Source organism: Rhea pennata, chromosome 8 (genome assembly GCF_028389875.1).
Source record: "Rhea pennata isolate bPtePen1 chromosome 8, bPtePen1.pri, whole genome shotgun sequence".
NCBI lineage: Eukaryota > Metazoa > Chordata > Aves > Rheiformes > Rheidae > Rhea > Rhea pennata.
Genome location: NC_084670.1, coordinates 24,606,942 through 24,621,361, shown reverse-complemented (window position 1 = coordinate 24,621,361; position 14,420 = coordinate 24,606,942). Strand labels below are relative to the sequence as shown.

The following is a 14,420-nucleotide window of genomic DNA, read 5'->3' as shown; positions in this document are numbered from 1 at the left end:
TCAGAAGCCTTATCTTCTGCTTTTATCAAACTTTTTTCTAGTAACTGTGTGATTTAAACTAATGCCATGGCAGTAGATTTGACTGCTCTTAAAGTACATATTTTGATGCCTCACAATATCGTGATATTTAACATACTAGTCTTCTTCTCTGTGCTTATTCCAACTAAATATTCAGAAGACAAACCCAGCCCAGACACAAACTACAGATCTGTGATTAGATGAGGAGGCAGGAAGAGCAACTTCTGGCTCACGTTCTTTCACAGGTTCTCTGCCCTAAATCACTGCAGTCCCAGCTTTTCTACATGTGCCAAAATACAAATACGAGCATGACACCACAATATAGTGGTTAGGGAATTTCTCCCCAGAAAGGAGAGACTTACACTGAGCCCTTTTTTCGAAGACTGAGCTGTAGTTTACTTTAAGCAGTCGCTAGATCAAACATACAAACAATCCTGGAAGCAGGAACTGGAAACCCATGTCAGCCCATGCAGACTCCCTCACCGCTAGCCTACGAAGTCAGGCTATAAAATCTGGCTTGCAGTCTCTTGCATGCTCTTCTCCGTGCAGCAGCACAGCTTCAACCTGAAGACCGCTGCAAACCTTCACTGAGACCAGCCGCAGTACTAGCTACAGCCAGTAGTGGCTAAGACTGCTCTCCAAGGAGGGGGGAAACTCTAATTGCCTGGGGGATTTCTTTGAAGACACAGCAGAGGAACAGCACCGGTCCAATTCCTGTTACTCTGTTGCATCTTCAGAGAAAGCAGCAGCTACTCTTGTGTGTGCAACCTAATCCCACCGGTGAATGCTAAGCATGTATGAACATACCCACCGAATAAGCCAGCAAGCGATAGACAGCTGAGGGAAGCTATGAGCCAAGCAATGTGTTGCATAGCTCATCCAAAACAGGGGCAAGTCTGGGACATCAGCAGGGACATAACTCCAGACATGCAGGAAACTTTAAAAAGTAAAAGTAAGGTAGCTGTAGAGTTTAAGCATCACTAAGGTGAAGAGACGACTGAGCCAGTGGTCTGGAATCACTGATTTGGCCTTCGGCGCCTCTGGTCCATGCTGGCCTCTTTGGGACGGGTCCACGGTTTCTTTAAGCAGCTCTCCCAGTTGGGTCTGCACACCCTTGCTTGTGCTACTGTGCCTCGCCACGCTTTGCCCTCGCGAGGCTCAACGAAAAACGCTGGACTTTGTATTTAAGGGTGCAGCTGGCTGCGGACTTTGGCTCAGGGCTTGTGTGAAACTCTTCCTCAAAAAGTGGCCTGGCAGGCTTCTGTTTGTATTGCGTTTCTGTGACTGCCGTATCACGTACGCGTTATTGGAAGTAATAAGGATGTCGGTTCCCGGGGTGCCAGCATGAGAAGCAGGTGGAGATTTGTTTGTTTGTTTAACTTTCAAGTCAGTAAACTCATCCTGAGCTGTTGAAAATCATGCTGTTTTATTTTTCCTGAGTAATCACCAGTGATAAAGATTCCAGAGATCAAACTAGGCTTTGCCCTTTGTCATCACTGGTATTGCATGAACAGGAGCAACTGGGATCCAGCAAAACGATCCCACAGTCGCACAAGCAGAGGAATCCAGCCTAGGGCCCCATAGCTCCCTGTTCATTGCAGAGCTAACAGAAGCAAAAGCAATTATAAAATTGTTCACAGAGGTAAATAAGTGACTCCTAAAAGAGATAGGAGCTGATCTGCTGAGTAAAAATTTGTCATTTTATAGTCATGTGAAAACAGAAGTATGCTTCAATATTTTAAATACACGACAAAGAAGCCTACCTCTGTGAAACATCAAAATGTGTTTAAATCAAGTTCTGAGTTGGTCTGAAACAAACTGAAGGTCCATCAAGATCAAATACTGAGGGGATAAAACAGGAATCAGACTAAGAATTACAGCTTGTTCTCTCATGAGCATCTTATTCTGGCTTTAAAAAATACATCATTTTGCCTAATACTTATGCACAAAAGAAATACATTGCTAGAGCAGAATTTAATCAAGATTTTCAAAACAATGTACGCATTATCTGATGTTATGTTCAACTGAACATGAAAATTACTTTATGACCCTAATAAACAGTCCGAGTTTGATCGTTATACTGTTATAGATAGCTCAGCCACTGCCAAGAAAGGATCCTTCTAAAGACAGGAAAGTTTTCTATGCTTTGGACTTGAGAATCTTAAGAAAATGAAAGTGATTGCTGTTGTTATAACATAAAGGCTTTGCTTCATGTTTTGGGAAGTGCCAGATATAGCACCTTACAACTTATTAACAAATAGATATTTCAAAAACTGTTTCAGATGCATTTTGAGTAAATAATACTTAGCATACCCTTGCTCTAATGAACTCAAGGCAAATTTTGCAATAAGGAGCTTAACTTTACCATAAAACTCCCCTTATTATAGTATTTTTTCTGTCAAGGAGGCTTAGGTATAGAATGGCATACGTCTGCTTTGATGACAGATGTGCTATACTGAACTGTTTTTGTTACCATTAGTTGCAAAGAGGGAGAATTGCGGGTAATCTTCAGAGACTGGCAGTTCATCAACCGTTACTGCTCTTGCTCTCAAAAACCAATTTTTATTCACATGTCAAAATCCACCTGTTTTTTAAGTCTTGTAACCTGAAAAGTTTGCAGGGCTAGAAGAAAGCAGACAAGGGAACTAGGAAAAAATGTTTTTGAGGAAGGAATTGTTTGGTAAGGATCCTCATCTCAGTCCTGGGCAATCCCCCTTCTTTGAATTATTCTGGGAAAAAAACCTTCATCTCTATTAACATATTTCATTTTCAAGGTCAGATGGGAATTAGCCTCATACAAAAGCCCCTGACTGGAACTTTAACTTCAGGCTACAGAAGCCCATTGTATTTTTATCTGATAAAATAATTTATTTTTTAATTGGAAGCAATACTTTTTATTAGGCCAGTCAGTCTGGTTGGAAAAAATAGACAAACCTCTTGGAGATCAGGCCTGAAGGACACCCTGGTGAAAAAACAATCAATCACCAGCATTTGGAATACATCATATTTTTACCTAAACCTGTTGGAAAGTCATTCCAAAGAAGAGCTGCAAAACATTTGGGGTCAGCTGGATTTTATTAAAGTCCTGCATGTTCCTTAAGTGGAACCTAGCTCAACGTGCCCCTACATTTTTTTCCTCCTTATAGGGAAGGGAAGCTAGATCCTGGGTCAGTATCAAGTCTTATTGCCTTAAGTATCTATAGACTTTTACCAGTCTTGTGAAACCAAGAAATTTGTCCCCACAGAGAAGCCTAAACATAACCTGAATTCATCCTTGCAATACCAGGAACTGTGATGGTGCAAAATCCAGAGAGGGAGCTGGACCGGTGGGATGTGTGTCTAACCCTGCTCACTGCTTTTCATGGTCCTGGAAGGATCTGATAGGAGAAATGTGCAGAAAAAAATCAACCAGCTTTCTCTGGAAAATATTTATGCTGCTCCTAAGGAGTTACTATTTTTCAAATTTAAATCTCTCATTCTCTTTCATTTTTCTTTTCAAAATTCCCAGACCAAGGGAAGCTCTCTACAGATTAATACACCACCAAATTTTCCATATTTCATGTTTAGAATATGAGAGGGAGAAAATCTCTCTGAAACCTAAATATTTTTCCCCTCTAAAGACCAGACCCATTTTTGGGAAAAATATGCAAAAGTGTTTTCCTTGGGCTGAACGTTGTATGCAGTTTCAGCTTAAAGCACAGCTTTATAGCAGATGTATAAAATAATCAAAATTGGGGGGATTTGTGGGAATAGTAGATCTTTACTGTGACTGTAGAGAAGATACTGACGCACTGTAATAACGTTTTTGTCTTAATCATCAAAAGTAAGCTATAGAGAACAAAAATTCTTTGTTTGACAGAAAAGCAATTGCTATTTCTTGTAAAACATATAATATATTCCAGAAGACCTAGGGGTTTACTCTCCAGTAAAGATAGAAGAAGACGTGTGCCCCGCTGTGAGCTCGCAGTAAGACTGTTTCATGTAAAAAGTTGGTAATTAGTCCCTGAGTGAATAAAGTGGAAGAGATAAGAGACTGATGCTTACTGTAGCAACACAAAACGCTTTTTCTAGCTGCTAGGACTTAAAGGGTGTGTGGGTGGGAGGGGGAGACCTATTCCTGCTCATTTAATTTACAAGCCTCTAAACCCTGAAAACTGATTTCTTACATTAAGCCTAAACATGTGTACTTTAAATTGTTACTAACCGATGTAAAGATTGGTAAGAGACGGTCCAATCCTAAAAAGCAGGCAAGAAAGAAGAATTCTATGAGAGCACCACTGGTGTGTTTTGAGCTCTGTGTACACCACTGACTTCAGCCAAATTACACTGGCACCGCCTGAGGTTTCACCAAGTTAACTCATTAGTGTTCAAACTATCTTTATCCAGAAGGAAATATTTGGAAAACCAAATCATGTGCCTTTATCAGGTGTTAAATGCCAAGGTGGGGGGAGGGGGAAAGCACAGGAAAAACATCTACTTAAACTCAAAATTATTATTGAATAACATTTGTAACATTATCAGCTAAATACTAAGAACCTGAAATGAAAACTGTATAGCATTTCTGTTCCACCTGGAAAACTAAGAGCTAGTAGAAGTAATTTAGTATTTACAGTGCCTTTATATTTTTCCTTCACTATTCTTCATCTTTAGAACTAGCCCAGCAGTTTTGGATTCCCTCTCAAAAATACCTACATTATTTATATAGCAATTACGCATTAGCCGAACCCCTTTTTTGAAAATGCACAAAATACCACTTGAGAGTCTGAGAAACCACAGTAGAGCTTTATAAAATGCTCTCTAGTTAGCACAGCTCCTTAGACTTCTCTCTCTGAGTTTCCTCATTTGCTTTACTGTAGCATTTGTAGTTAACGTATGGGAGATGAAAGCACTTACCAAAAGGCACTGCCAAAAGTCGCGGTGGCTTCACGGAGACTTCATGCCAAAAGACCCACCTGGTGCTCAGGGAGTCTCCGCCGTCCCGCTACCGCGGCCTGGAGAGATCGGCTCGCAGAGGAATTGTCTAGCGGTGTCCTACACCATAGCCTGGCATAGATGAAACATTATGCCTCCCGTTGACTTGACTATGGTATGGCCACATGTGGAGACAGAAAGTAGCTCTAAAACATATGTTCAAATCCACTGCTTTTGCTGGAAACTAGAGAAAATTTGTGATTCTCAGATTTTTTTTCTTCTTGATCTCTAGTAAGAATTGATTTTGTGATGTTACCAATATATCCCATGCAGTAACATTCAGAAAGAAAGTAAAAATGAGAGTGAATCTGTTCTCCCAAGAGGTCAGCACAGATTAATCTCAGAACATGATTCAAAGCAGACAGACAGCAATGAAAAGACGTCTACTCAATTTAATGGGGTTTGAATCGGCTACCAATTTCTAAAACTTTTTGATGTTCAAAGTTACTTTTGACATAAAAAAAAGTTGAGATACTGATTCTAAAATCAGTATACACATTAAGCTGTGTTAAACAGCAAGATGATCTCCAGCACAGTCACTACTTGTCTGTTGTTTGCCTGCCCTGTCCATGGGAATTTCTGATGTTCATTCATGATTGAATTTTTCACCTGAAAGTAAACAATTTAGAAGAACAGTGATATTTGGTATTGTTCTTAAGAACTTTATGAAAATATGCTTACAACACCCAAATTTTAAAACAGATTACACAAATACCTTGGTAGTTTTATGTAGCCACATTAAAAAAAAAAAGTTATATTTTACATTAGAAAATGTCCAGTATAATGTAATGAAAACATGATTATGCAAAGACACTACCAAAAAGTTTGGCTAAATGAGTTTAAATAGCTTAAGGAGCTGGCAAAGTAGCTTTGAAGTTTCCTGTTCTCCTTACTCTGAAAAATGCGAAGTTCAGATGCTTCTTTTTGGACAGCTGTGCAATTTAGGTGTTGCTACTGAGTTCCTTAAGGCCAGATCACAAAATTTAGGCAAGGTTGTGCCTATGGCTCCCGAGGGACCAGCACAGCTCTGGAGAGCCAGAGAGCCCTGGAGCTGTGCGTGCTGCCAGAGCGATCCCTGGTTCACCACCGAGATCCTTGGCTTTCTTCCTCACCCCCGTCCTGAGGAAAATGTTTGCCTTCTTCAACTATTCCCCTAATTCTCCAGCACACAATCACGTGCAAGAACCAATACTTGCCCTATTTAAAGCACTCCTAGAAAAGGTCCAGGCAGACCCAACTCACACAGCCTCCCAGGCCACTGGTGGGTTGGGGACCATTGCATGTTCCTGGTTTGCAGACAAAAGGACTTGATTCCCCTCCAGTTAAATGCTGGAATTTACTGTGAACCAAATTCTGCCAAATTCCCATCAGCTGTGCTCAAAGAGCCTCCAGAAAGGGACAGATTTATCTTTACTCAAAGGGAATTAGCAGAGCAGTTATGCTCAGCTTTGCCATGCTTTAACACTGCGAGAAGCTGCTACAGTAGTCTACCGATGGCACAAGTGGTCGAACGTCAGCCAAAGCAAGTTCCCCCAGCAAGAGCACTTTGATCACTTCACTCCTTTTGCATTATTGCAGCACCCTAATTTGCAAGCTTTAGAGTAACTTCTGCGTTCTTCAGACATGACAAAAGAAAGATGCCACCAGAATAATTTTGCAAAGTATATCAGATAAGAAGTTCTTAATTCCCTGGTATCGATCTCCAACTTCAGCACTTCTGAAGAAGCTTGGAGCTGCTGTGTAGGAGCAGAGGCTAATCAAACAGAGGTAGCATGAACAAACTGTACCTGCCTTGCTGATGTAAATGACCCTGCTGTCCGATATCAAAGAAAATCGGTGTATTGGATTTCAGAAACCATACTCAGGTTAAAGGGCACTGTTCTTATCTGGTATTCCACCCAAAGGACAATGATTTCATTTTATAAAGATCATTAGTCAGTGAAGTATATATTTTAGAGAGTTTCCAGTAGGGCAGATTATTCTGGCAGTCACTGGAGTGTACCAGATGGTTCATTAGCATAGGCCAGACAAGTCAGAGGCTTTCAGAATCATTTAGAAAATGTCAAACAGAAACAAGAACCCTGTCACTTTTTATTAGAATTAACTACATCATACCCTGGACACAGATTTCACCTTGGGTCAGAAAAATTAATACAGAATTATATGAATTGTGTAACATACCAGGTTAAAGATAGGGCTTCCTCATGGGACTCATTTGCTAGCAATATATTATGGTCTTCTACTTTAGGAATCCTCAACCTTTCCTTTTGTAAGATATGAAAAGAGCTGACCTTCCTCAGACTCCATTGGTGTGTAATTGATTTGAGGTATATGCAGAATTTCAACAAGACACTCCGCTAAAGCTCTTTTGTGATCATTTTCCCAGTAAAGCTGGCAAAAGTGTTTGCTGAATATTCAGCAGCTTGTAAAGTATACTTTTGTCAGGAGGAAAAAAAAAATGTATCCATTTAGTGAAACACTGCTGTAGTAAACAGGAATTAAAATGCAACTCAACTGTTGTTACTTTTTTTTTTATTGTTATTATTCAGATGTCAAAAATCTTGAGAACTTCCAGCTTGTGGAAGGTGTTCAGGAACAAGTGAACGCTGCTCTGCTGGACTACACAATGTGTAATTACCCCCAGCAAACAGACAAATTTGGGCAGCTTCTCCTGCGACTACCAGAAATCCGGGCCATCAGTATGCAGGCTGAAGAATACCTCTACTACAAACACCTGAACGGGGATGTTCCGTGTAATAACCTTCTCATTGAGATGCTGCATGCGAAGAGAGCATAAATTATACCCATTAGAGCTTCTGCTTTCAAGGAAAAAAAATATACTCTGAACTGCTCCGAGCAACACTAATTAAAATGTGGTTTTAAGACTTTGCAAAATGGTATAATAATCAAATACTAATAGTAAATAAGTGATGTATCAGGGTATTTGTATTGCAAACTGTGAATCATATGCTACACATCCCCAAAGGAATCTATATAGGACTTTATACCGGCGTGAAGTGAACTTACCGAGTGGATACTATCACCAATGTCGACGTGAAAAAGGACAGAATGAATATTGTATATTTAACTCTGCTGATTGTCAATATGAAGAAATTTAGGAAAAAACTGATCCGTATTATTGAGCTAAGATAGTGGGGAATTTGAGTGCACTAAATTCCTTCGTTGTACAGCAGGACTTCTAAAACAGTTCCAGGAGATGCAAATCTGCATCTCCAGCATCCTCTGCCATCCTCCCAAGGACCCAACGCTTACTTCTTTGGTGAAAAACGATGTGGCAGCCGGTCAACTGTCTGTAAGAGAGCTGGAGCAGGCCACACGCTATCTAGTATCGCCACCAACCCGGACGAGGCTGGGTTTGAATGTCTGTCTCTCAGGCCTGCGAATAGGTAATATGAAGAGTCTGTTAACAAGCTAGCTTGGCATTCTTACTATGTTCGGAAGTTTGTTTTGTCACGTGTTCATGTTGTTCCGTCAGGCAGCATCCCTCTTCTGCTACTAAGTATGGAAGATAAGTACTGCAAAAAAAAAAAATCGTCAATTCAACCGTATGCTCAGCAAGTGCAGTGGCTAAAATACAGCCCTGGTATATCTTCATGGCTGTCTCCAAGAAATAAAAAATAAAATAAAATAAAATAACATGCTTTAGCCGTCAGAAAGCTTCTGTCACAAAAAAAAAAAAAAAAAAAAAAAAATCTTTTCTAGAGGTACAAATTCCAATATCAAAAAAAAAAATAGTTTAGCTATGCAAGAAGAGACAAATCAATTGTATGAGCTGATGATAGAGGCAGCTTATTAAGATCTTTAAATTGCCAATAATGAAGAAAATAAATGCCCATTCAAAAGTCCAATGTATAAAGAAACATTCTTTTTTAAGTTAGGCAATACAGATCTTTTACACAAAAAAGAAGAGTGATACTGCCATGACTATATAGGCCAAAGTCTGCTGCAGAACAAATATTGGAGAAGAACAAACAATTCTCTCTCTGTCCAAATGAAGATATCAGTATTATAACATGTAGTGCCACAGTTCTAAAAGTCTTGCCTTATTTCATTATCTTAAAGGTAACTGTGTAGGTGTGGATCAACATACATTTAAAATAAAGTATTAATCTCTAACAATAAAGAAAACACAGTGTTTACATTCTTTAGGTCCTGTGGGGAAAAACTGTGATAAAATTGCAAAGCAGTGATTTCCTTAATATTGCTTTCAAATTGGTAATTATTTTACCAGTCCTTAATTACTGTATGTCGTGAGACACTAAAATCAAATGGGGGATTTCAGTTTGACTTTAATTTTTGAGATTATCGGCTGCACAATCACTTGTAGAAACTGTATAAAATCCTAATCCTTTAATTTTTTTCATGAAGATTGCTGGCTTTTGAATAGTTTATTTATATTGTATATGATAGTTTCCACTGTAGACAATTATGATGCTAATTTATTGTTCTTTGGTTTCATCTTTATATAAGATATAGCCAGAATGAAGAAGCCAAATATATGTGTTTACTGTAGCATGTCTTCAAGTTAGTGGAACATAGTTCAGGGACACACAAGGGTCTTTACCATTGAAATCATTCGCTTGATTAAATGTCTGTAAATCTTTATAATCCTAAATGTAGTTTATTTAAATCTATTGTAAATTATGTGAGTTGTAGCTTTTTCTGTTTCATGTGAATTTGCAAAAGCGCATTCTCTTCATTTTTTTCCCAACCATTCATACATCGTATACCAAAGACATGAGTTACTAGCGTCTGCATTAGTACAAAACACGTTATTTTAATCGCCGGTATTAATCAGCTCCGATATTCCACCCAGGCGCAGGGTACCCACGCAGCAGAGCCCGGTGCTCACACCGCAGAGGGCCCTCGCGGTCCTCCTGGCCCACTGCAGCCTGCACACCGGCCTCCAAACACCGCGGTCATTCTTTCCTTTTCTAGAAGGAAAAAAAAAATGTATTTCCAGGGTTCATGTTCTGCATTTCCTCTTATTTCTATTGAAATGCTACAGTGAAGCTCACTGAATATCACAGAATAAAAGCTAAGTAAAACACCTTGCTAACTGAATTCACAGCACCGTTATCTATATACAGGACAGAAGTAAAATAAGGATGTAAAAGAAACACAAAATTTTCCATGCAGCTCAATGGAAACAGTTTCAGATAAACTAACACACATTTGCCCATATCCGGGGTTCCAAGAATTCCACCAGATTGCCCAAAGTTTGCGGGGGGGGAGGGGGAAAAAAAAAACTCATGTTAATTGTTAACTACTTTGTAACCAGACATTGACTTACGGCTGCCTTATTGATTGCAGGACGTATTAGTAAAAGCAGACTAAAACACAAAGGTTTTGGCTTTGGCTGGTTTATTATAGATGTTCCATGTTTGTAAACAGACACTCTGTAATGTCTGACTATTTGTATTCCAGATGTTCTGCAGCTGCCTTGGATTTAAATCCATGCGACTTTTAGAGTGTGCAGTGAGTTGCTTGGTGACGTTGAAGTTCTCTTACTGTATCGGTGAAATACATATTGTCATGTCAGTTCTTGCCAGGAGTTTCTCATCACCAATGGAAAACTTTTTTTTTTTTCAGTATTTCAATAAATATTGATATGCCCACGCTGACCACTTCTAAATTGTCTTTATAACGACAGCGCTCCACTGCAACAGGGCGCGAGCCAGAAATCAGGTACGCCGAACGGGAAGGCGAAAGGTAAGAGGAATAAGAGCAGCCAAGGCGATTTGAGGCGGAGAGGAGGAGCGCTCTGAAAAGCGCGGGCTGCGACGGCGGACGCGCGGCGGCCGAGTGAAAATCACTGCTAAACACTTTGGGAAAGGCGACTCTCTGCCTAAGAGCAGTTCAGTAGAAAACACCTGCAGACAAATGCATTTCACCCCGTGCTGCACACTTGTCTGTCGCTTTACCTATCAAGAGTTAAGCGGCCGAAAGCATCAGAGGGGAAAATCGGCAGGGCGAGGGGAGAGCAGGGGAGCGGAGCAGGGGAGCGGAGCCGGGGGCTGCCGGCCGGCGGGCACCTTGCTGCCGCCGCCGCCGCGGGAAAACGCTTCCCCGGGGCCGCCCCGCTCCCGGCGCCCCGCTCCTGCTCAGGGCCGCCCGCCCGTTCGGAGGGCGATATTGTATAAACACTACGAGTTTAAGTTACGAAGGAGTTTTACTTTTAAGCGAGCTTGGCGCTGGCGCTGGGCAACGCGCCGCGCGTTTTCACTGGGAACGCGGAAAGCGCGAGTTCAGCGCAACGCAGGTCAAGCCACTACAACACGCAGCAATCTCGACGATTTCCTGGAATACCGAACAACAGGTTTTATTAACCCTTAATTTGAAGCACACAAGTCCAGACACAGAACAAAAAATTCTAACAACATTTCTACCTGCATGGGTGCATCCACCACGCTCTGGAGCCGCAGCGGCAGGCTCAGAGAGCACCCAGCCAAACCGCGGATAAACTAGAGGGAAAGAGCAGGTCTCGCAGGTGTATACAGCAAGCACAACCTTGCGACCGTGGCATGCCCAAGGATTAAAGCGGGACCCCAGGAAGGCCCCCGCGCGGGGCTCCGGCTGGCGGGGCGCCCCCCGCCCCGGACCCCCGCGCGCTCGAAGCAAAGACCCTGCAGTAGCGTCAGGGCCCACCGCGGCCCGTCTGTCGCAGGCGCAAGGGGAGAGGGGCAGGGGGAGCCGCTCCGAAGGACGACGTAACGAAAAGGAAGCACAGACGGTATTTATGTTTCGTAAAACAAAAAATAAACAAAAAATAAAACAAAAATATATGCTGGATTTTTATCATTGCTTTGAAGTATTAACAAGGCCTGAACAAATTATCATTTATGTATGTTAGGGACCTGCCACAGTAAGACATTATTATTAATAAGTATATACTGAGTGGATTTTTTAAAATCTCTCATTTAAGATGTGTACTTTTATTTTACAGCATATATAGATTTCAGATAAAAACCATGGCATGGAGTAATTGATTTTATTTAATTGATTCATGCAACTCATGCAGTGAAAACTGGAGATTATTAGATTATGTTTTTATTTAAAATCAAACAGCATAGCTGCCTCACAAACCATCGTCAAATTGTTTTTCCACTTAGTAAATGCAGCTGAAATATTCTATGACGCTGCCTTTGCCCTGCCTGCAGAACTCCCCGTGAGTGTCACAACCCTTGGATTTGCAGGTGCAAAAAAAAAAAAAAAAAAAAAATGGGGGGGAAATAGTAATCTCTTGCTCCTCGAGAAGCAGGGCTCAGACCAGTCCGGCTCAGGGGGCCGGGGCGAGCAGCGGCCCCAGGTCAGCCCCCACCGACCCGTTTAACCCTCCTCCTCGTGGTACCACGCGCACGACCCGCAGGTCAGCCTTCCCCGACGCAGCGAGACCTCCGGGAGGGCTACCTGCGCGGTGGGGGAGAAAAAAGGTCAAGGACTCGGCGGAGGCGTCTGCATGTTTAGAAGCAGCAAAGCGATCCGAAGTGTCAAAACAGGAAAACAACCGCTGAACCTGGCCCGACCGGGCTGAAGAAGCCCCGGCCAAAAGCGAGGCAAGGTCACCGGTCAGCCTGCTGCACCTTGGCTCACGGGGACCCGCTTTGCAGAGCTCAATAATCAACAATTCCTACCAAACATTGTTTTCAGAGGCAAAATAGGAAACATCCAAGAATTTCAGTTCAAGAACTGCACTAAAATATTAATAGTGAAATCTAAACAGAGAAATGCTATCACAGCTGGAGTTAAATTATTTTAAGACTATCATTTTTTGCTCCAACAATGCACTTAGCAACATTCAATGTAACCAAGAAAGTAGCCCTTGCCAAAAAGAGGAAAGGGAACAAAATTTTCCTTTTTTCCCTTTGTTTATATATGCAACTTTGTCATAACTTCACCCCTTGGGCATCCTGCAGGAAAAGAAAGAAACCGCAAAAAGAAAAACAAACAAACAAAAAAAAAAAACCCACGGCAGCATCCGCGCGGTCTCGCGCCCGGCGCAGAACACGGGCTGCAGGGGGGCGCGCGGGCGACGCGGCGCACCGACGCCGCGGCTCGCCGGTCTTCAGACGCCTCGCAGGAATCAGGAACGTAGAGCCATCATCTATCTATCGAGGGTGGAAGCTGTGAAGAAAGCAGCAGCGTTTTAGTAGCAGGTATTTTGAAACAGTCAAACCATAGCTGATTTATTAGAGGATCACGGTAGTGATACTGGAGATTTGTCCTGACTTCTCTCACATCTCATTTGTTAAACTTTTATTTTGATGCTTTTTGGCACTTCGTTTCATGTGAACAAATACGCATAAAAATAATATATACAAAACACGAAAAAAAACTCCGAAGAGGAAGTGATCACTTTGGGGTGATAAAATTGAGGCCAAGGACACTAGAAAAACTCTGTCATCTTCCTGGTAGTTACTTTGTAGTTGTTCTGCTTTGTTTTAATGTCTTCTCATGAAAGCCATAAGCAATACAATACAAACTAATGTAGCCAGGAACAAAATTACAATTTGTTTATACTTTCCAGAATTATTTTAGAAAAAAAAAGTTAGACCTGTCCCAGAAGATAGCTAAAAGAGCAAAATTCTCCCCCCTCCTTTTCTCTTTTAACCAGTCTGCAATGTTTCCGCAGGCCTGTTAGTCACCGGGCATCGGAGGCGGCAGGGCTTATGGGAGAGGTGTCTCCTGGGGAGCCAGGGAGACGACCCGGGCATCCCTATCCCGCCTTAGCCACACGCTCCTCCCGCGGGGGCCGGGAAGTTCCCAGGACACGCGGCCGTAAGGCGAGCCGAGGCTGCCCCGCACCCCAGGCTGCTGCAGGAATGCCCCAGTTTGGTACCAACCACATTCAAAACCTGCGGCGGACATGAGAAGCCGTGGGTGAGGGCCACCAGCGCGAGGTGCCGGGGTCACCGGGGACGCCCGTCAGAGCACCCGGGTGTCTCCAAGGGGTGCCGGCGGAAGGGCGCCTGGGGAGGTTAGAGGTGCTGGGGGACGACAGGATTTGTTCCTCTCCCCTGTAATTCACAAGTAAAGCCCAGCTTGTGGGGCGGTGGCTTAGTGACAGCCTCCCTCTGCCCAAGGCGCCAAAGAAAGCGAGGAAAAACCCTAAGAAGGAAGCATGCTCTCCCAAGGGGAAACAAATAAGGACAAATTCCCTCCTGTTTCAGAGGATTTTTCTTCAAGTTATTTGACATCATTTCAATCCAATATAAGCAGAAATGTCAACACGCTCCTTCAGAGAGCATTAGCCTATATAAAAGCTCTCGGTCTCTCTCCCCGCTGATTTCCCCAACCCCGTGATGTGAAATCTTCGGCGGTCGAGTTAAGTGTCCCTCCCTTAGGTCACTATTTCCACTCGTTAATTGTTCTTTCAGCCTTCTGTGGCAGTATTGTTATCCACATCGCGT

General features: G+C 42.4%; 1 protein-coding gene across 1 annotated transcript in view; it reads left to right on the top strand.

Moving 5' to 3' along the window:
• NR5A2 (nuclear receptor subfamily 5 group A member 2) overlaps nucleotides 1-10,581 on the top strand; it is an 89,150-nt gene extending 78,569 nt beyond the window's left edge. The window contains exon 7 of the mRNA XM_062581135.1: nucleotides 7,539-10,581. Coding sequence (XP_062437119.1) covers nucleotides 7,539-7,786 — 248 coding nt within the window. The 3' untranslated portion in view covers nucleotides 7,787-10,581. The remainder of the gene's footprint in view (nucleotides 1-7,538) is intronic.
• The last annotated feature ends 3,839 nt before the right edge of the window (nucleotides 10,582-14,420 follow it).